The 24,519-nt window shown below is 32.2% G+C and overlaps 1 protein-coding gene across 4 annotated transcripts in view; it reads right to left on the bottom strand.

Annotated features, from left to right (window-relative positions):
* Nucleotides 1-338: 338 nt before the first annotated feature.
* The window catches only part of ftz-f1 (ftz transcription factor 1), a 115,476-nt gene continuing 91,295 nt past the window's right edge, over nucleotides 339-24,519 (bottom strand). For all 4 annotated transcript variants that reach the window (XM_065344819.1, XM_065344821.1, XM_065344820.1 and 1 more), the window contains 4 exons: nucleotides 15,675-15,933; nucleotides 13,279-13,379; nucleotides 10,113-10,270; nucleotides 339-6,604 (listed from right to left, as the gene is read on the bottom strand). In XM_065344819.1, coding sequence (XP_065200891.1) covers nucleotides 10,124-10,270; nucleotides 13,279-13,379; nucleotides 15,675-15,933 — 507 coding nt within the window. In that variant the 3' untranslated portion in view covers nucleotides 339-6,604; nucleotides 10,113-10,123. The remainder of the gene's footprint in view (nucleotides 6,605-10,112; nucleotides 10,271-13,278; nucleotides 13,380-15,674; nucleotides 15,934-24,519) is intronic.

The following is a 24,519-nucleotide window of genomic DNA, read 5'->3' as shown; positions in this document are numbered from 1 at the left end:
TTCAAGAAAATTACGCAAGAAAAAACAGCAAATTTAAATTATTACATGTTATTTATTTACATTAAAAAATAAACAATTAAACATAGACAAATGGTAATTGTGACTTGTTATGTGGTAAAAGTACAAGTAACATTTACTCAAATTACAAGGAGGTAACAGATGTTGTTTCTTATAAATTATACTTTAAATACGTAATATAGTTACAAAATTAATAATAATTGTATCTGTAAGTATTTTGAGACCAATAAAAAAAGAAATCAATTTCATCTTACTCTCTGAAAAAAATTTTACTTTTCAAAAGAAAAAGAAGAGAAGAAAAAAAAACATAAAGATTTAAATAATGATGATATAATACACTTTTATTCGGAGGTAAGTTTAAAACAGTAGCATATAACTTTCAAACAAAAAAAAAAGAAATAAAAGAAATAAAATAAAATAATAATAAATGAAAAAGAAAAAGAAAAGATAAAACACCTATAAAAACAAATTTTTTTAAAAGAATATCACAGAACTTGTATAAATAATTTCAGAAAAAAATTCAAGGGAACGCTACTTTCAAACGATTGGTATTTTAAAATCAATGTTAAAACAAACTGTTACCTACAATTATTACAGAGAGACAGAGTATTTACAAACAACAACATATACTTTAAATAACAAGTTTTTTTTTTACAAATTATAATTAAAATTTTTAAAATACAGAAAATAAATTAACATTTACAAATTCAACATCTATATAAAAACCGCGCACAAAAATAGAATAGAAAAAAAAAATTATACATTAACAAGCAAGTAAAAACTACTGTAAATAATACAATTACTAAATAAGGCGATGGGTTACAAAAAAAATTTACAAAATATAAGGAAGGTAACTTTTACCTTTTTGTAGCTAAATTTGGGCAAGGAAAAGATACAAACGAATAGAAAAATCAAACACTATAACCGCACTAACACCAAAAAAAAACCTGTTTTGATTAACTACAAAAAATATTTCTTCACCTTGCGAAGAGCGTTTCCCAACCAAAATACAACACGGTTTCGAGCTTTTCATCAACATTATTATTCAGCCCGACGAGGAGTGAATAAAATTGCAACCAAAAAAACAGGGGGTATGACATCGAATATCGAATACGGTTGAAATGGCGTATTTTTTCAAAGGTAATTAAAATGTGCGTAATCGTTGAAATAAAATTTGCCAAAATATGTAGTAGGTACAGGTAGTATGTCAAGAACAAAAGGTAACACGAAGAAAAGTAACTCTGTTAATACTGCTTTCAAAAGACTACTGCAGATTGGGAAAAAAATGGCACAATACGGGGTAATATGGAGATTCCACGTATGCAGGAACAGAAAAACGAGGTATTTGTCGAAGTAAACAAGTAAATTACCCATCGCAATTTTTTCGGTCATTTTTATCAGCTTTGCAAACATAAAAGGAAAATAAAAGCTATGCGGTAAGTAAATTTTGCCTTGGACATCGAACGAATTAAAAATATGATTTGAAATTTACAAAGTAATGATATCATTATGAACGGAACACGTTAGCCTATAACAATAAGCATTACAACAAACGTAATCATTTTATGATCTTTTAATACACACGTACAAGGAACTTGGCCACACAATGGATGAAAACTAAATCAGCACAATATGCTGTAAATTAACTTATACAGCATTAGACTCGAAATTCAAATCTCGCAAAAATATTTATAATGAAATCGTGATAAGGAAATCCATTCTCTTCGCGTAGATTTCGTCAAGATCGAATCAATCGATCATATAAATTGAAACAATTTGTATTTCGATCCACAAATAATCAATATGCAGTTTTTACCGCCAAACTTATATCAATTAGCAGATCGAACCAATACGTACGTAATTGATATTTTCAAATTTTACGCGCTGATTAATTCATAAAAAGAAGTAAACATAAATTTTGGCAATTTACTTCGAATAATTTTAATCAACAGGGTCTGTCACCAGAATCATACTAATAAGCCTGATGGAAAAACTACTCGAATAATTTTAGGAAAAGTGGCTCGTTGAATTGATTCGCTCAGAAAAAAAATAAAACTTATTCAGGTCGTATTCTATGTACAATTTAAGCCATAATTTCAGAAAATGAATTTTTATTGATTGCAAAATTTTATCAAAACTTTAAACAGGAATGTTCGATGAATGGTTCTGAATTTTTCGAAGTATTTTGTCATGTTGACAATTTTCTATGTACCTGCTAATACAAATTTCAGTCAAATTGATGCCCTACTCGTGTTTTCTTTTGGCAGGCTGAGACTATAATTAAATTTGGAAAATTAAAGTTACAAGGTGAAACATAAAAATTATCGCCTTATTTGAAATCATTTCAAAGCATAAATGGAAACAAAAAAAAAATGATAAAAAGACCGTCACGAGTACGCTGAGATCCTCCTAGTCCCCTATTCAAACCCATTCCCAGGGGACAAAACATCAATGACAAGATTTCCTTATCACAATTTCGTATTTGAGAATTTAAATATAACGAATACGCACTCGAAAGTAGAACACATCGAAAGAGAAACAAAAATAGATAAATTATACAATTTATACTTTTTACAACACTAGTAATTTAAAAAATGACTTTTCTTAATCGAAGAATCATCTTAGTGAGATCTAAATTTACAATTTCGTTTCATAAATAAAATGTTACATACGCACCTCAAAATACTCAATTACTCGTTAAAAGGGAACTGAATTTGTATTTTATATGAAAATTATTCGCGCAAAATCAAATTTAATCGGTAATCAGTCTCCGTTTTCAAAATGGTAAACAATGTTGCAATAATATAACAATCCTACAATTATAAAATTCTTATCAAATAAAACAAACTTTTATGTTTAAAATAATAAATGTGTAGCTTAGTGAAAAAAAAATCTACACGATGCATACAAACAGGTAACGTTATTCTTTTTATCAATAAATATGGTGAAACACTACCGAATTTATAGTTTGCTTTGCGCTTTTAATTCTCTCACACTATTCAAATTGATCGTTCGTAATGAAGTATCAGGTATTTTTCATTTTATTTTTGAAAAAAAAACGCGTAAAAGAAAATAAAAAGAAGGAAGAAACATAGTAAAACAGAACAAAACCAGCGTTGAATTTTATTTAAACCCAGGATAACAATTTTTGATGGATTATTTTGGTAATTAAGCGTTTCGCGTAGTAAATTTTCAAACATGGTAACTGCGAAAATAGTAATATTCATACGAACAGAGCAAAATTCAAGTCTTTCAAGTTGCTAAATCAAATTGGTAAAAGAGTTGATATTCAAGCTATGATTTCGCTGAATAATAATTCATTAAAAATCATCAATAAATAAATAAAAATATGTATATACAACTAAATAAATCCAAATAGCAGGCAGTTATGGGCGAAAAAAAATTAAAAACAATAGTGGAATGTTGGTATGTATTGTTAGAATCGTGTGCTAAATATTCTTCTAACACTTCCGCAATCGGTATCGGTTAAGCAAATAAATAAAATCTTTCGTAAATACGAGTACATATATTTTTGGTAAGTATTATCAAAATACTCGAGTTATATTATATTTTTTAATCATTTTTATATCATTTTTTCACTCTATTTAGTCGAGCTACCTATTTTTTTTAAAAGATCTGATATTCTAAATTTGCATCCAAATAGAAAACTAAACGAATATAGCAAATCTATCGATAAAATTATTTTTTTTGGTCCAACAAATTCCATTCTTTCGCCCTTTCATTTTGTCATTCAAAAATAGGTAGTTAGTCCTATTCGGGTATCATTTATCGATAGTTTCGCATTAAAATCAAATTTTAGATGATATAGATGACTGAAATTTTGAGACCGGGTTGCCGATTGTTTTTCTTTAAATATATAATTTTTGCTTTCAAAATTCTAGCGATTTCGAAAAATATCAATATTTTGATTTACATCACTTTTTATCAACCAAATAATCAGCTATCAGAATCAAAAATTCAGTGCAGTTCGAAGGCGTACCAGGTGAACGATGTATTATTGCATAACCAGACAGCAGTGATGCAACTTACAAAAAATTATTTTCATGCTGCTCTTAGGAAAATCTCGAATACCTTAATAACATTTTTATATGATAACGCTCGATGCGAATATTTTTCACAGTATATTTCATTCTTAATTTCTGCAAAAAAAATCTCAAAATGATTTTCCGACTTTCCGCCCTTCAACGGATCATTTCAATAAAAATTGAGATGTTTTTGGTAAGTTTCATCACAGCTTTCTAGGTATTTATCGTCCACTCGGTAACAAAAGCTTTTCAATTAAGAAAAAAAATCATATCAAAACTTAAATTCGATAAATTGACATCGACAGCTAGTGAAATCTAAAAGATCAACGCATGAATAAAATGTTCAAAATTAATACTAAAATCGAACGAGTTTAGTCACCCTTTTAAACGAGGTGATGATAAAAATTTGCAATTTTGAACGCATAAAACTGAAATTTCAAGACCACTAGCTCTTTTCCACTTGGTCCCTCGAGTAATTACAAACACTTGCGATTAAAATGCAGCATTAGCTTAAAACTAATCGAAAATCATAATACTTCGTATAAATAAACCAAGGTAGTTCATTTTATATCAAATGAAAAAATATAAATCATGACAAAAAAATCAATATGGGCGGAAGCTAAAGCCAGAATTTTAAAACCCCATCCTTTTCCCTCCTACTCGTTTACAGTTTAATCACGGAAGACATGAAAAAAACACATGATAATCACGTATAAATTTAATAAAATTTTGCAAAATTTTGTACTACGTGCTCCCAGAAATATAGGTCAAATGAAAGGAGCAAGGAGACAAGGGGAATACTCCCAAGTAACGTTACTGGGTTCGGTTATTAAAGATGGCCGAAATTTCACACTCAAGCGTCTCTAATGAAAGCTTTTCTTAATATAAACGATATTACGAGCGTAGGAACAACAAAGGCACATGATATTTAAACTCTCTTCTATACAAAATTCGAAGGAGAATTCTAATATAATTGATCGAAAAGTAAAATTTTAACGTCCTGCGCGCATAATTCAAATTACCATAAAATCAAGTGAAATACCTACATAGAAGGGAGAAACATCGTCGAAAAAAATTATTTTTCAACGATCATTAAATATACTACATATTATAGTATGTCAAAAAAAAAAAAAAGGTTAACAGGATTTTCAATCGATTAAAACAGCTAGGAAAATTTCAAAAACACATTGGAAGGGTTAAAAACAAACTCGAATTCTTTTTAATCGTTAAAAACATACCTTATCCCTGAGAAGCAAAATGTAACATATAAAATGGCACACTTTTTACAGATGTGCATCACAAAAAATACGGTAATAACATTTATGTACATTTTAAAAAGCAACATATGTAATTTAAAGTTAATATCAAAATATCACGCTTTCTTTTTTTTTTTTTAAACACATATAAATGAATTCGATTAAAAAGAATCCCAAATTAAGAAGAAAAAAAAGACCATTCGGAAAACGTGCTCGTGATTTAAAATATTACATATTCAAAAGGAGAAAACACACGTAACTAAATTAACATCAAAAGAGAATTAAAAAATATAAATATAGTTTTTTTTGTTTTTTTTTTCAAAAAATACTTTTAGCTTCTCAGAAAACACAAACAGAATCCTTGGAGTATTTGGTAATAAAATTAAAACGATTTTTTCCTTTCATTTTTCAAAAACGGTACCTACTTGGTACGTCCTGATAGGACCCCCTCCCCCATCGTATAGCTAAAAAAGAAACGCTTCTGGTCAAATATTTCACTGATAAAACATTCGTAACTTATTTCAAATCACGGCCATCCGGATTTAAACACTCATCGAGTAAGAAACCAAAAAAGTTGATACATAAAAAAGTCAAATAGAAATCTCAAAGAACCAAAATAAAAACTTTCCGATCGATAAAAAGCTTTCACGACAGCCTTCCGCTATCACAATAAATTTCAAAAAAAGATCCTCAACAAAATCTAACAATAAACATAAAACTTTAAAACTTGGTAGGAAATTTTTTCCTCAAAAAAAGAAAAAAACAACAATAATAGTAATGATTAAAAAATAAATAATTAACTCGAGCAAACGGTCGATAAATAAAAACTGGCCATTTCAAAAAAAAAAAAAAAAAAAAAAAAAAAATAGGGAAAGGGGAATGGTTAACACGACTTCGACGAATTTGCTCAAATTAAAAATTACACACAAATAAGAATACATAAATATGGAAAACTACGGTAATGATTTTTCTCTATCGTATCAGATAACAATAATGTGCGACTTGTATCATTGTTAAAATACAAAATATAGGATGTTTGCGTGATGGTTCAAATGGATTTTGGCAAAAAGAAAACACACAGTGTCACAGTGATGATGGTCCAGGCTATAGACAAGAGTAGGATAAGTACCTTTTTTCATTTTCGATTTTTTTCCGCTGTCTTTTCTGTAATTATAATTGTCATGGTAACAGGAGGAGGAAAACGCTCTCACGTATCGTCTTTGTACAAATACAAATCTCATTTGAAATACTGCTCGCCGATAAGAAAAAATCCAAATTGTTCACCTGAAACAGAACATCATATACGTTTTCATTTACTTTTTTTCTTCTTAATTGATCAATTGTTTGACAATTTTTTCAAATTGTTCGTATTTCGAAGGGAAAAACGACATTTTATCAATAGATTCAATCCGTATACTTTTTCGTACGAGAATAATTATCGTATTATTTTCTTCTTTATTCGTTATAAACGTATTTTTGATTTGTTTGAAAATTACGCAGAAATTGATCTGTAACGTTGAAAGGATCAAGGAGAAATATCGAAGGTAAAAGGCTATCGAATTGAATGTACGAGTACGTAATGTGTGCATATTTGAACATTAGATCATTTTTCCGTTCTCAAACCAAAGTCTAGACAATAACAATTTATACGAGAAAATTAAAAATATTTAGCGTTAATTATGACCTAAATACGTTGTTAAAATTAATAAAAGTAGGTCATTGAAACTCGCAAACAAACCACAACTAGGTGATTTCATATGTACTAATATGTAACACTTCCGATAACAACTGATAAGATTTTTCAAGTGTAACGTTTATTTTTTTTCACATTATTTTGAGTAGTTTTTTCATTTTAAAACAAATTCTACAAAATTGGTTCCAATTCGATAACCTAAATAGAAATTATCAATGTTTGACACTTTTCTTTTTTTTTTCTTTGAAAAATACAAAGAAATTGTACACGTACCTATAAATCAACGAAGAAAATCAAAAATTATTACGTTTTCGAAAGAACAAAAAAATGTTTAAAAACGAAGAAGCATTTGTATTTGAACGGAATTAGTCATGGTTATACCGTATGAGTAAAAGTATAAACGATCATATAGGTAGGTACAAGCTTTCGGCAAAATTCCAATAATTATTGTACCTACTATTGCATCACGGAGGTAAATCACCGACGACATGTTTTTGAAACACAAAAACAACATTATTAGTAAATATATCACCCGAAGGAATTGTACAAATACCAAATATACAAGAAATCATATCCTATTTTCAACGAATTTCATATAGGTAGGTGGTTGTGATGTAGAAATACCTACCCGCGTTATTTCTATTTTTATCGAGTACGAATTTTTAACATGAAAATATTCGATTACGAGGGATGGTAAATTTTAGATACGGATACGAAACATTTTCCTTGAACGAAATCCAGTTTTTAAAATATTTGTGATCGTGATCTTTATTATCAACTGTACTCGTTCAATTCAACAATTCAAAATGATTCTTTATCAAAATATTCAAATTGGAAGAAAATTTTAGTTCATCAAATATATGTGTACGATGTACATAGCAATACAATTATATCAACTTGAATTCAGCTTTGATCCGAGATACATTCTAATTGAATTCATCATGACTTGGTCTACACTTTTTCTGAATTTTTCATCAAAATAATTCAACTGTATAATATTGTAAATAGACAGATGAGTAAGTAAATACACAGAAAACAAACATGAAAATAATTTTAAAAATTCAAATACCAAAAAAAATTAATAAGAAATTGAGCTGTAACATTTTACAACAAACGGTGATTTTTTTAACTCAAAGATTCTAAAAACCAGCCGTATTCCATGCTATTTCCCCGAAAAATATGTTTAAAAAAAAGAAATAGAAGTTGAAACATAACGAGTAACATGCTAATCTTGATGCTCTTTTTTTGTACTCCTAATATCTTCACAAGAATGAAAAAAATTAATAATCATAAAACGCCCTATGTCTCGTAAATCAAATCATTTACCAAACTTTAAAAACTTGAAATCTTGTTAGATGATTTTTGAAAATAATGTTCAAGGATTAGCAGGCATTTTCTTCTCAATACCTACTTTTCAAGTTGAAAAATTATTGACTTTTCATGATTTTTTAAAACAAAATTGCCAAGACTGCCGTACACTTTGTCGAGAGAAAATTGAAGCTCCATTTTTCACTTCTCGATTAGGTAATACAAATTCAAAACCAATTAATTTTCAAAGACATTACTAATCAGAAGATGTTTAGCTGGATTTATAAATCAAATGACAGAGCTGACTTTCGGCCTTTTTACGGGATCTTTATGGGATATGAGATTTGTTATACCCACTCCTTTTTCCAACGCATCGAAAAATACACTTTCATTTTGACAATTGCAAAAAGAATTTGCAAAAATAAGTACTAGGTAAGAATAAAAAAAAATGTCATCGATAAAATAAAAAAAAAGAGTGGGATCAATCAATTCCAAGGATAAAAATAATGTAAGACGGGTCCTGTTTTTTTTTTTTTTGAAATAATGACATCATAAAAAATGGAAAGGGGAGTGAATTCATGCAGAACTTGATGTAAGTTTTGCAAGTGAATGTAGTCGATTTCAAAAAACTGTCCGGCATCCTTGGGAGCAAAAATTAAGCATTTCTGCAATGTTTTCCAAATTTTCCAGGTCATCTTTTTCCAAATAAAGACGAGCTTGCTATCAACACAATAAACTTACAAATTACGTTGTATTTCAAAAGCAACAAAGAAGTGAATTTCAAAAATTTTCCAAAGCTTGCACGTAGCATTTCAGAAATAATTCATAATTCAATTTACTTCGACAGGTTACTGATAAAAAAATAATAATAAAAAAAAAACAGGTTACATAATACGTTCTACAAAAAATAGCACACAAAACGTACGAGTACTTGAAAACGAATAAGAACAACGAATATCCAGTTCAACTCAAAAGTAAAATCGACGTCCCTTATGGAGACATAAATATTGTGAAAAACACACCAAGCCCACTCAAAAAAACTTGTGGGACTGGAGTGAGAAGGGAGCAGTGTCTCTTTAAATGTCTACCGAATTTCAAAATGTACAATCACACAAAAGAAAAGTGAAACTTTTCAAGAATCACATGGCATGTCTTGAAAACTGAAGAAACAGAGGCTAAAATTTAAAGGGGACAATCTTTTGTCGTTGATTCAGGTCAGGTACAACCCTTCAACGAGATTAAGTGAACAAAGAAAATTTTACAAAAAAAATTGTACAACCTCAGAACAAAAGGCACTATGAGAAAGCGAACTTGAAATACATTTATATTACAGAACGAACAAATTTTTTCTAAGAAATCTCACAAGGCGAAAAATTGGAAATGGATCAAGGTGAAGCCACGTGATGATATACAAAGTAGGTCATTAGCTAACAATTTTTGCCTGCGACGCATTTTGAAGGAATTGAATGCGATCATTTAATTAGGTATCACAGGAAAAATTTCAATAATAGTAATATTGGTTTTTTGGGTAGGTAGTAGGTACAATGTTTCACTTAGTCATTGAAGGAGTTGAAATTTAATATTAAGTACTCAGTTTCTAGAAGGAGATGGTAAGCTTCAATGCTCCGAAAATCTTTCTTTCCCTGTCAACCTCGTTCTTCCTTCAAATACTAAGATAGGCACTAGTTTTTTTTAATCACATGGTTCTGCACAAATCCAAAACAAGACTACGTTCCCTGGGGCACTGCATTTTGCATTAAAAATACCATAATACGAAAAATTCATGCTTACCTAAAACCGTACTATTTTCTTTTTGCATGCAACATTTCCATAAGAAGTGTCTGCGTTGGAGCATTGCCCGTACAGTGTTCGTGGTATAGGTGGTCTTCACCTCTGGTGGCTACCTCGTGAATGTCAGGCATCACAGACATCAGTTTGCTGAATTTATCCTAAAAACACAAAATCTCGAATTAGTGTACATTCTCTACTAAATATTTTCACCTAATGATATGTACCTTTTATCTCTTATACCGAAAAGTGTGAATAACTCGAGTAGGTAATAGGTATACGTATGTATATTAATGAAAGCCAATATTACAGCAAGTAGAACCACTATTAAGCTCATACCCACTGAGAAGAAATTACAAACGTAAATTTACACAATAATATTACCGATTTGACAGTTCCATCGGGTTTTCGGTAGTAGATATGTATGTTTCTCAAATACTAAATAACATTAAACGCTGAACAAAAATTCAAGTAAACGTGATTAATCGCACATCATCTCCTAATATGTAGCCCACATTGTACAATCATATTCGCTGCACTAACTATCAAAATCAAAATAGACGCCAATGATCATTCTTCAGTTAATGATGACTGATGAGTAGCTGAACAAGTATTCTTCTTCGTTTTAGACTCGAATTGTATCAACGATTCGTTTACATTATGGTATTCTCGTACATATAATTGCCGACTGTGCGATTTACAGAAATATGTATCATTTTAAATACCTATGTAAAATGTATCTACATTCTACATAGCAAACATTATCTCCGTAAAGTCCCTAAGTCAGCAAAATATAGCATCGTTACTTAGGTACTAACTACGGCGGTATTTTAAAAAGATACGTACAAAGCCCATCCAGTAAATGAGTTGATAAGCTTTTATTAACTATAGGAATACGATATTAATAGTTCTAAGTATAGAATTGTGGTGGCAGCGTAAATTTTCTAAGACGTATTTCGATCTAATCATTATGGCCTAAGCATAAAATTTGCGCAACAAAAGTTTTAAAATATTTACCCTACAGTTTCTCATCAACGAAAACTCGAACACAAATTACGAGCAAAACAAAAACAAAAAGATCTTCAGGTAAATTATAATTAAATGTAGGTAGATGCAATTTTGCGATTTTCATCGAGACATATCGCGATGTTTTAAAAGAGGAAACGTATCGTTTCCCGATGCTTCATGAACGTAGCTCTAATCAAAAACCTCTATTAGGTCAGTTTATTTTCGATACGGGTAATTAGAACGTTTTTGCTTATGTTTCAACTTCGAATCGGATGAGTGCGAGTGTGTTAGTGTATCTTCTTCTCGTTCTAATCCTTCATTCGAGAGAGCGAGCGATGCAAGAAGTGTAAAAATATTACCACGTTTATTCTGATATAATGCTGACCATGTATAACGAATCTAAGTACCGAATATAACAGGAAAGTATAATAAAATTTACACCAAGTCTCATTAAAAACGCTAAACAGGGCAATAGTTGTTTCCGCTGTATCATTTTTAACCAGGTCTTTTTTCACGTTTATTTCTATATCATTTCATCTGATAACTTCCGAAACCACTTGATCCATAATTCAATATTCTAATCTGAATATCAATTTATTAAAATAATTAAAAGTAGCGTACGTAAATGGCGATAGCCGTAATTGCCATTTTCGTTCTTTATTCGCTATATTATTTTAATATTTTTACCTATCAAAATTTTACACGCCGTAAAAGACCCAACTTGCGGAATTTTCCACTTGAAATTATCTGGCACAGTTTAAAAATTACTTAGGTACGGTATTACAGCGGTGCTTAATTATTAATTAATTTTTCAACAATTTACGACTCTATTGTGCCAGATTAGGTACCTAAATACGAGTAAAAATAAATCTAAACAATTTTGCAGTTGGAGCTAAATGTACCGCAATTTTCAATTTTAAGTACATATTACTTACATCAAAAAGAGAAAAAAAAAACAGAAAAAAAATGAAATTTGCAGTAAGAATTGTAGCTCCGTGGTTCTTCTAGAAACTCGAGTGAACAAGAAACGTCACAAGGAATTTTTTAAAAAAAATCAATTGAAAATTTCCAGATTTTTATTTTTTTTTTACTATTTAAAAAATTTGAAACAGATATTCCGTTTAAATTGTTTCTTTTTTCAATTTTTTGACGGGATTTTATATGAATTTACTAACTCCACATTTTCATCATTTTGGAAAATTTTATTTTGAAATCAAAGCCCGTTCGAAAGATGTTTTTCACAATTTGCAAAAATTTTCCGGATAATGTTGAGTAATTTTTTCAATTTTTAGAAAGCTCGTCTTTTCTATGCTTGGCTGGTCATTTCAATTTATACAATACATATCATCGGCAACGAACTACTTTATGAAAATTTGTTGTCAAAATGCAATAATCTTTCAAAATCAAGAATTCGCACTTCTACTATCTAGAGCCTAAATTTATTTTTCGAAATATCTACTTCGCAAATTGCTCTGCTTACGATTCTCCAAAATTTCCACCCAATAATCAATAACACAGGATATTTGCAAATTTGCATCCAATAATACTAAGTACACTAAAATATAATTTGAAATCAATTTCCTAGTCATCTTCGACATGCTGATGGTGGTGGTGGTGGTGAATACGCGAACCTACATTACGAACACTTATACTTGTATTTCGCAATTTATTTTACGGTGACTTTCTTCGTGACATCGTTCGAGTTCCTCGCATAATTCCATTTAAATGTCAATAATATACAGTAGAGTACAACAAACGATCACAAAACGTAATAAAAATATTAACTAAGAAATATAGCGCATAAATTTAATTCATCGTTAAGGTAGTAAATTAAAAGTCTTTGTTAGTACCTTTAATACTCTAATAACCAATCGAATTCTACAAGTAAATTGTTCAACAATTTAATGCGAATTTTTTTCCTACTATAACACAGCGTAGTGAATTCTATGAAGTGTAAATATTTTTTATGGCCTGGAAAATGTAGTACAACATGGCCAACTTAACAATATGATGAGAGTATGCTACTCAGCATTTTACACTTACACAAATACAGTACACACAGGTCGGTCACAAAAAACGAAAAAGAAAAAAATTCAACCACTACTATTTTATACAGCATAAACCTTTCGTAGTTATAAAATTGGTTCAACCGTTAAATTACCTGAATTTGTGGATGCGCCGCAAGGCAGTAATCATGTAACGCTTGCCGGACTTGCTCGTGCCCTTCTTGCACGTGTCTTTTGTTCATCAGGCCACGAACATCTATTTAAAAACAACAAGAAAAACACGTAAGTATTATAATAATCCAACGCTTACGTAGGGGCTAATCTACGGAAGATTTCGTAAACTAAGATCATCAGATCGAACAATCGAGTTTTTAAAATTTTAATCGAGTATTTGAGAAAATGAAATTGAATATTATTCGTATAGAAACCTCTTCTCTCATGGTATTATACGCGTCATCATCAGCGTCAAATAAAAATTTGAAAAAATTATTCGCAAGAGAAAAACTCCAGCAATTTTACGAACACCTGTTCATTATTTTTTCACAATTCATTTGTCCAGAAAAGGATCCTCGTTTTATAAACGTTCAAAAATTATAATCAAGGTTGGAACACATCAAAAGTCAAGATTTAATAAGTAAGTTCACGAAAAAATAAAATAAATAAGCGTAAGGATTGTTCTAATAATGTTTTTTTTTCACCTCGAAATATAAGCAAATTAAAATCAAGTGAAACGAATGTGAAGAGAAATTAATTCCAAAAAGACGACGTAAATAATCCATTAGGCAGTATTTTCACGAGATGCGCATAAATTTTTGCCAACTCGGCAATCTCGACACAACTGCTACGATTTAAGGTAAGAAAATTATTTGCCTTTTTTTACAATCGAAAAATAAATACAAAATCGAGAATAATTATTTACAAGAAAATTTCATTTACATTCAATCAAAATGTTGATATAAATTTTTTTATAATGAAGCACAAAGTTACAGGTACCTAATAACATTACGCTTCGACGGAATTGGCGCTTTTTTATTTTAACGCTCAAAAAAACACTCCCTTATAATCCCAACTATGTATTTATCATCTGCGTTTAATCTGTTCGCATAATAAATATTAAATCCACATGCAAACTGGTTTTTTCATGAGTCATCGATTACGTGGTACATGAGAATGAGCGGTCTAACGTTCGGAACTATTTATTTAAAAATTTGCCGTCGTCGTGTGTTTCGTAAATCTCGCGACTGTAAAGGTAAACTACACGGTGGATGGGAAGTGCTGCTCTCATATTTAGATATTTTATAGACAATACCGGTTATCTCAGCACTGAAAATTGTATCCACTATACGACCTGGCATGGATTGTGTGTATAATGCAATGTATTAATTCAAATGATGATGTTTTTGAAATTATATTGATGAAAATTTGTTCTTTAAACGGAATTAAACTTTCAAAATCAAATTTTATTTTTTCGTCCGCAAAATTTTGATTCTATCTCCAAGTACGAGATTATCAAGATCCCATAACTAAGACATGAAATGTTGATTTATACAGATGGAAATTAGGTTTCCTCAATTATTTATTCCGAGGTAATCAATTTGAAAATCGACTCCCAGCATTTTGATTTTTTCCCCATAGAAATTTTCAATCTGATCGAAAAATTAAAAACAGCGCATTACCGAAGTGGGCATTTTAAAATTACGCAGGTAGATACGTATTAGGAAGTAATCCAATTTCAGCAGTTTAAATTAACTTCAAAATGAAAATCCATGGAAAAATCAAATATTTTTGAAGACTGAAGATCGTTTTAAAAAAAATTTGAGATGGAGGGAGGCAAAGGAAAGAAATCAGTTCTAAAATACATTTTCTATATTCTTTTACAAAAAAACAAAAAAAAAAGAAAAAAACAGCCTCTAAAAATGTATTAGGTAGTAGGTAGGCTGGTAGGTAGAGGTACTAGGTACAGTGGTACACGGATGCATTTTTTTTTGAATTTTCAAAAAGCATTGCAAAAATTATCATCTTTTATCGGAGACTGCAAATCTGCTGAAAATGAGGAAATTATCGTCAATTCAACAATGAACGAGAAAAAGAGTTTTCCATCCGGTAGAAGTTTTCACCATAATATACATATGTATATGTAATTAGGTAAGTACCTAATTTAGCTGACTATGCTGTAATAAAATACATACTTCCGGTGCGTAAAATGTACCTCTACCTACTATTTAAAAAAAAAAAAAAACATAATTCTCTATTTTCAAAGATTTTTCTAGTTTTCATCATGGCTTCACTTTAGGCTCTGAGTTCAACTTTCTGAAATGGGAGGAGGAGGGGGGAGGGTAGATCTAACCACCGATAAACAGAAGGTGAAATTTGGACCCTTGTTTGTGAAACACTGATATACTACAAAACTCTAGTCAATCTGCGATTCGGATTGAAATCATCAACTCATGATGGGGGTAACCAGCCTCAACACGGCATAGTACACTACATACACAGACATACATACTTAGATAATTACGTAAATACGTACGTGGGTAAATTGAACACTTACCAGGATTAAGTAGAAGGAGGAACTTGAGACAAATATAATCGCTGATATCGAATTTCAACTCTAGTAAAGTACGCGTGACTTGCGAAAATCGCTCTTGCAAGCTGGGTACACCTAGAAGACCTAGGGATAAGAGATCAAATTTCTGGCCGTTGTGAAGGGTCGTTTCATCCGGTAAATTATTGTGCATTCTGTGATGAATATGATCTAGTACCAACATATCTGACCACGAATGTTGCAGCAGCTTCATCTGATCATCGACCTGCAAATCCAACAGTAGAAATATTTTTCTCATCAAGCAAGAAATTTAAAAATTGCGTAATTTATAACTAAAAAATCGTAAAGCTAAATATATCTTACTCGAAAAAATAATTAAATTAAACAGTAATTTTAAATTTTAATAATACATAGATAACTAGAAAAGAGGAAGGGAGTTTCCATTTCTGCAAAATGTTCATTTTAAAATACCGTAGAACCCGAATCAAAACTCTTGTCGAATTAACTTTTCAAAATTCTTCTCAAACGCTATGTCGTATTCATCATCATTTAATATTAGTACATAGGTATATCAAAAATATGAGTCTAGGGTTCGAATGCATTCGCAGAAAAAAAAAAAGAATAGGAATATTCGGCACAAGGCATTGCGGTTATGAGAAAATTCCGCGACGTTAATAAATTCGTAATAACTTTCTTTCGAGATGAAATTGAAAATCAAACAAAGGAAACTTTTTCATTCGCCAGCAAAAGAAAATTCGTGATATTGGAAAAATTTGTGGGATTATTTCAAGGCAAATGCAGCTATTCGTTCGTTCGTTCGTTGGAACAAAATTTCGCGACTTTTGCATGACCTTTTCTCAACTCGAACCCTCTTCCCACCTCTTTTTGTCCACATACGTACGTCCAAGCGATACGAGCACGAAGATTTGAAGTATTAATTCGAACGAATTTACCAGCGATAGCCCACCACGCCAAATACAGAAATGAAAAATAAGAACAAAAGGTTCATAATAACTTTGATAAGGATACAGGAAAATCGAAGAGGCCAGAAACAAGTCTTTTTCTCTCTTTTTGAGTTGATTTTTCGAGAGCAAAGACAATTTGAATACAGTTCGTATATCTACCAGCAAAAAATACGCCCTCAAGACATTCCCAGTCGACGATCGACCATTTTCTTGATGAAAAGTAATATAAAGTCCAAGTCCATTCAATTCCCCGCTGTAGAAATCTCCTGGAATCGCCTTCATGCGACAACCTGCGGTCCGTCACCGTATCACCGGATAGAGATGGCGAATTTTCAAAGTCGCTCACACCTGCGTTTCTGCTTTCAAACGCCATCACCACATCCCATAAGTCGAACCATCTTTGGCTCTTGCGAAATACCGAATTTACAGCAAATCGAACAAGCGATAAAAATAAATTGCGCTAATTTACGCGTATTCCAACGACGATGGAAATCTATAAAAAGCTAATGAAACCGGCCGACGACCTCCAAATGGCCAAAGGAGCGCGTACTAATGAAAACTTACGGTGTACGTATGAAAAAGCGGACTACACAGTAGGAGAGTAATGAAAGAAGGAGGCAAAGAGAGACATTTCATGTACACGTTATGTATGTACTTGTACATCGATATAATCGAGAATCAACAGAGAACCTCTGTCTAAAGTCTGTTAATACCAGTACCAAGCAATAAGCATCAGTACCAAGCCACAAACGTTGGTTGCTCTTGCTGCCACAACAACAACATCAACAAGAAAAACAACGTTCACTGTGCTACCAGCTCACTGCACCACACACCACACCACACCACTCCACACCATCATCCGAGCGGTATCCTTTTCTTTTCTTACCAACGCGATCCCCCATTCGTTTGTCTTACTCTTTCACCGACTTGGACTGCGGACTCCCGACTCCGACTACTCACCGATCATTCTTCCAAGTATACCCAACAGACTGATCTTTGCGTTCGACTTTGACACAGTTGTTTATTCTCAAGGCCAAGTAACATCAACTCTTTTCCCCTGCCGCCGCCGTGTCTTTCAACTACGTAACTCTCTCCATGCCGGGTATTACCGTAAGATGGCGCCGTTTTACGCAACCTTACATAATGAAACAACCTCCGACAAGAAGCTGGTATATTCGACTTTCTTTAATTTAGTATATACACCTAATTCATCGAGTATTACAACGTTGCCAACAACCGACAACGTACAAAAACGCCAGTACAATTACCACAACCACAATCCACCATTAATGGTGCTTTTATATTTACACATTCGGTGTCAGAAGTATCACTTCTTCATAGTTGTATCAGCGATGTGCTTGTCCCACTTCGTAGGTACAATATTACGCAGATACACATTATGTTAGACGTCGCGTCGTCTTATCACTTCGACATTAAAAAACGAACAAATTGTGTCGACAATTGTACCATAGGTACCTGTATCAGTAGTTCTGCAACTATGTACTGTGTACACACTACACATACACATATGTACTTAGTATCCAACTGCCTAATGTCTCAGACTGCCCAGTGCCCAGTGCCCACTGCCCACCCACTACGTGAATAATACTCCCTTCTTCGATCCATTCCAAAACTCAATGAAATTCACCTGCGAGGTAGTTTCCAAATAATATGTACCTAACATAATATGATCATTTATGCTTCAACATAATCAAGTATAAATGGAATAGACACCCGAAGAAACATCTTTGATGGTCTTATAGCAACACCGATTCAATTATTCCTTGGTGGGATTGACGGATTCGACTCAAATTTTTGTAATTTCAGCAAAAAAAAGGCATTTTTTTGGGCAGAAATTGAAACTTTCAAGCAATTAGCAAAACAGTGAAACTTTTTGAAAAATTTGGGCATTTTTAGGTAAAAAAGCAAAATTTTTTAGCAATTGGGTAACAAACGAAAATGTTTGTCAATTTCTCGCAAAATGCAAAATTTTCAGGGAATTACTGGCAAAAAGTGGTAAGTACTTTTTCACAGTTTTTATCGAAAAAAAAGACTTCTTAGCAACTTATTGGTAAAAAAAGTGAATTTTTTAAAAAATGTTGGTGATTTTTGAAAAAAAAAGCAAGGCTTTTGGTCTAATTATGGAAAAAAGTGAATGTTTTGAATTTTTGGCAAAAGCCAACTCTTTTTGGCGATTTTGGCAGAAGCCGTGCTTTTCTGCATACGTAAATTAGAAAGAAATCATCTTCAACGAAACTGCAAGAACTTTTCCAGCATTTCTGTTACTTTTAGCGTCTCGTTGTCAAATTCGAAACATTTTTTAAAATTATCATCATTAACAAGAGATCATGTGGAGCACTTTAAACACCCATTATAGTAATACACTAGCATAAAATTAGTAGAAGATTTAGAAGAACGTTCAATTATCTAGGTGAGCTATTGCCTCATATTTTTATTAGAACTACTTTACGCGTAACATTTAACATGACCCTCGACTCGTATTTTGAGCGATTTTTTTTTTTTACAAAACCTTCAAAGGTCAACAAACCGTAAACAAACGTTACCTTGGATGAATTTCAATTTTTTACGTGTCCTTAAAAATAGATTCGTCGAAATAAAACGAGACGAATGATTATATATTTGTACGCACGTATAGAAAAACAAAACATACGATAAGAAAAAGAAGAAGAGAAGTGAAGTGAAAAAACCACAAATACATCATAGACTCTCAGGTAGGCAACAGTACGTATAAGTAGGCTATAGTCGTACCTAGACAAACTATACTTACGTATACAAACTCTACCGCATACGTACCAACATACGCATTAATTTACGATGGAAAGAAAAAAAGACGCTTAGAGAATGCGAATTTTAAAAATACGTACAAATTCGACGAAAAAAAAAACTCAAGGTTGCTAATTCTTTGTTTATAACGACATATAACTTTCGCGAAACACATTTAATCATTTAAAAAAAGGAAGTAACCTCGTACCCCCATCATTTCCTAAACCTTGAGCTCGCAGAAAGCTCTAAATTTACATTCTAAACTACCACAGCAGTAGCACTACCACTACCGCAGTTGGCGCAGACAAGAAAAATAACATATCGGACGAATAATTCATTTCCGTATTCTTCAATCAATATTGATAAACCTTATAAGTGTACTTATGCAGACGAATGAACCACACGGCTCGGCTGGAGAAATCAAGGATGATGAAACGCTTCCGAAATGATACTATTGTTTTTTGTTTTTGTTTTGTTTTGTTTTTTTTCTCTTCTTCTTTTTCGCTATAGACGAACGAATGGGTTAAATACTCCGCGAGTATTCGCTTTCAGCGCGTATTACGTCATTGTTCATTAACTAAATGAAGAATTTATGTAGCTGGCAATTTGAAACACTGTTGAAAATTTACCACCTAAAGTACTCGTATATACGAGACAACGCCATCACCATTCGTCAAGCTTCTAAATCGAACATTTCGTTTTCTAACTAGAACAAATTATCGAAATATTTTTTCACTTTTAATCAATCTAAGTAAAATAACGTGTTGGAAATATTTCTCCATTTTTTCCCCCTAGCTCGTTCATTCGTTTGTTTGCTTTCGTAGATATGCAAGTACGTCTTCCCAGCTTGGTCAACTCGACAAATTTTACAGCCATTTTGATAAATTTCACTCCGCTAGACGAAAGTATCCGCAAATTCGATTAAGTTACTTCAATTATCATACAGGGTGTTTCTTTTCTCTTTTACTCGAATTCGAATTTACGAATTATTGCACTAAATTCATTTCACTAATCAATTAATCATACAAATCAGAGTTGCTGCGGGTTCATTCATTCTGATTTTGAAGGGAAGTGAACCTAATAATAGCACATACACCGAATTAATTTCAAACAAGTCCAAAGAACTTCTGAAAGCACCGCCAAGCTCACCTAGAGAATTTTAGGTGGTTCTTCCATATAAGTATCTTTCACTTTGGAAACGTGCAATATATACTTGGAAATTTATAAAAAGCAGATATTTCACTTGAACACGAGTGTGCATGAATTTGCTATAACAATATCGTTAACTCTTTCGGCAGGTATTAAAAAATTGTTAAGGCCACACGAACTTTCAAAAGCCATTGAGCAAACTTTTCATTGTCATTTATGTACTATCGAGATCTTTTATTTGACATTTCGCAAATAAAATCGCACGATACGTTTTTTGTCCGCGGTCCTTCAAATTGAAAATGAATCATTTTTTATCACATTTCAGTTATTCTATAATTCACATTCCGAAATTTGTTTGATCACGTTTTCACCATGTCCGTCTCTCTAAATTCAAGAATCGACATTAAATCGATAATTTCGCGAAATCTCTACATCATAAGAGTGTGTTGTTCAACAAAACCCAAAAAGAAATGTCTCTTCGCATTTTCTACCTAGAAGAAAATTTCGGAGTTTGATAACCTATACCCTAGGACACCTGGTAATTTGCTTAAGTACACATAAAAATCTACCATCGAAAACATTTAAATTAATACGCCCGATCAAACTATAGAAAAGAGGAATAAATATTCGCAAAATATTTACATTTTTCTTCAACAAAATCTGAAATTCAATTTTGAATTAATTTCAACGAGTTTTCAGGCGGATCGATAGTAATTTTCGGTGCGAGGATTTTATCGTAACAATTTCGACGACAAAAATTACATCGAAATTTCGTTCTTTTCGCAAACAATTGAATGACACTTTTGATCCTTTATTCTAACACTAAATTTCTTGCATCTGTTCGAAATTTATTTTTCAATCGTAATGTCAGAACAGTATGTAAAAGAACTGGTTAGATAAAAATTGGGACAAGGATCTTCTACTCTATTCGACAATATACATCATTTGATATTTCTTGACAATTTTCAACTAAAATTTTTCAATTTGAAAATCATCATTATTTGAAGCAGTGTAAAATAAAGACCTAAAACAGACATCAACATCGTGTACAAATTCGCCGACCCAAGGAGTATACATCTAACTCGTTAAATATGAACTTTAAAAACTTCCAACATGAAAACCCAAACAATAGATAAACATGCATTGAAAACTTCTCGCTACTAAAACATAACTCTTTTAATGTAATGGATCTTAATCCGACAAATACATAGTTTCTCCTTCGATTCTTCTCTCAAGGGCATACCACGAATTTCCACCAGCAGTCAATGGCTATTCTAGCCACGTGACCATTAAACACCATAGGCGGTCAGTCACGGTTTAACTAATGTCAGTTGTAAAAAAAATAAATAAAAAAATTATTTAAAAAAATTCGAAACATAAAAGTGACTAGATCATCATTGCTTGAAAAATAAACGAAGACGATGAGATGCATTCACATGATGACGTTGCTTCGATTAATAAAGATCATTAGTACGTCATTAGATCGGTACATAAAGGGAGAGAATCGTCGTGCATAGACATTCAAAATGTAATAAGCAAATATTACTCGTTAGTTGCAACGTTAATCGAATACGCGAGAAAAAAATTGTCATCATTTGTTCAACTAAGCAGACTGTAAGTTCTACTCGAGTTAGAGGTACGTTCGTTCGTGATATTTAAATTTTTCCAGTAAGTCTTAAAATTACTTCACAAACCACGAGCGCAGGGCTAAATCGAACAAAGAAAGAAGGCAGTCAAATCTATCTATGCAATAAGTAAAGCAAAATTTTTAGAAGACGGCTCTCAAAAAGCTGAAGACAAATACTTCCATTGGAAAAATTATAAAATTTATTATGAATTATGAATGAGCAAAACATTTTTAAAAAAATGATTTTCGAGTAAAAAATTGAATTTTCAATCAAAAAGCTTCACTTCTTTGCCCCAATTTTTTTCTTCGATTAGTTTTCGAAATAGAGAATCTTCAATTACACAAAGCATACAAAATGCGGATCAGTTTCTATTCTGGGAAGTGTTTTATAATTTGTGAGAAAAACTTTCAATTCAAGAGGCAAAACAAACAATTTGGGGAACAGAACTGAATTGGTAATATGCAAAACATTAGTTTAAAAACTCAACACAGAAACCTGAATCTAGCATTAAAAACAAGAAAATGGCATGATTTTGTTTTGTACACTGTACAATTTCCTCTAACAGCGCGAATTTTCAATTTTCCAATCCTAAAAATGTTTCCGAATTCTGAAAGAACCGTGGTAAGTACCTAATAAACAATTACCACAATAAAATGCAATCACCAAAAAGGGCACGAACCTACTTACAAAACAAACATACCTACACACAAGAGAGAAGGATAGATTTTTCAGGGAAAATTCAAAGCATTAAAAATGACATGAGCAGGATTAGTATTTATTTTTTCGATATTAGCAGGCACCTCGATTTATCAAATTGCCAAACATTGGAATTTTCAATTTTGTAGTTTGTATAGAAAAATTTTCAAAAAGTCAGAAATCCTGTTCAGAAAATAATCATTAATTTCGAACTATTTCGACTCAAAATTGCCCTACGTCAATACAGGGTGGTTTATACCTATGTTTGAGTTTTTATTTTGAAAAAATAATTGCTCAATTATTTTAAACGTTTTGATTGTCGCTCAAGGAAAATTAGCTTACTCCACAGATAGCAAATTTTACGTTCACAATATTAGTTTGGTAGCAAATTTTACGTTCACAATATTAGTTTGGTTATCCGCTTGACTTTTCTCTTAGATTTTTGTTACACAGAAAAAATTACAGGTCCAACAAAAACATAAAAATGATATGAATCTATCAAGTAGCTGACTTGTTTTCAAGAATGCTTCAACTTTCAAGCACAAATCAGAGTTCGCTGAAGTCCACTCAAAGCACTCTGTGGAGCGAAGCAAGAACCACATTCTGCGTGAAACAAACAAGAAAGTAAATTATCTCCCTTATTTTGGAAAGAAGAAATGCAGAACTGATATCAAAAAGGAGCTGAAAAACTCTGTCCCGAAAAAAATCCGACATTACTGATAGTGTTATCGTTTAAAAACAAATCAAATACTCTAACGCCCACCCACAGAACGAACTCGTCAAAACAATAGTAAGTAAAGGGATAATCTGAAGATATGGTCTTTTTCATCATTTTCCTGTATTTTTTGAACGTCTGCGTTTTTGTACGTGGTGACCCAAAAAATTGAAACAAATTTCAACCCGAAAAGAAGTATCGCTCGATGAAAAATTCTTCATCGATTTCCATCCCACATACGAAATAAATTTGTTCGACGATGGGACGGTGGTGCGGCGAGGAAACTTTCGCCGTGTTCAAAGTACAGAAAAATGGCGATGGCGCAAAAAGACCTTTTATTTTTCCAAAAATCGTGCCCATCGTCGATCGGTCGGTCGGTCGGTCGGTCGGCTACTCGGCTTACGCAGTTTCAATTTTTAAAAAGACGAGCTTCGTCACGCGTATACGCCGCGACGTACGATGACCGTGGCCTAATTCGTACGCGAAGGACGTTACCAGCTGCGACAACCACTATCGCTAACATTGACATACTTTAGAAAATTGAGCAGCTCCCTGCTCTTTGCATCCCCTACGAAAAAGTTCCGGTTAAAAAGCTTCGCAGAATCGTTGTTGGCGCGCGTTAATGTGCCGCCGCGCCGCGGCGCGGTTTTGCCAAACCGATTGGGGGGTATCGTTAAAATAAACGTCGTACATCGTACGTACGTATAGCGTAGCACGTAGCTGTATAGCTATAGCAGAGAAGAAGGAACAGCAATAACACCAGCACCAACACCAGCTCAAACTCCGCCGACACCTACACAAACGATACCATTTCACTTCGCTTCACACAGTCGGAGACCAAGACCAACACATCGACACTTCCAGGCCGGTCGCTAAGCAACCGCATTTAAAGTCGAGAGTACACAAAATAAACT

Source organism: Planococcus citri, chromosome 1, assembly GCF_950023065.1.
Source record: "Planococcus citri chromosome 1, ihPlaCitr1.1, whole genome shotgun sequence".
Classification (NCBI taxonomy): Eukaryota; Metazoa; Arthropoda; class Insecta; order Hemiptera; family Pseudococcidae; genus Planococcus; species Planococcus citri.
Note: the sequence above shows the minus strand (reverse complement) of the source record. Positions and strands in the feature narration are given on the sequence as shown.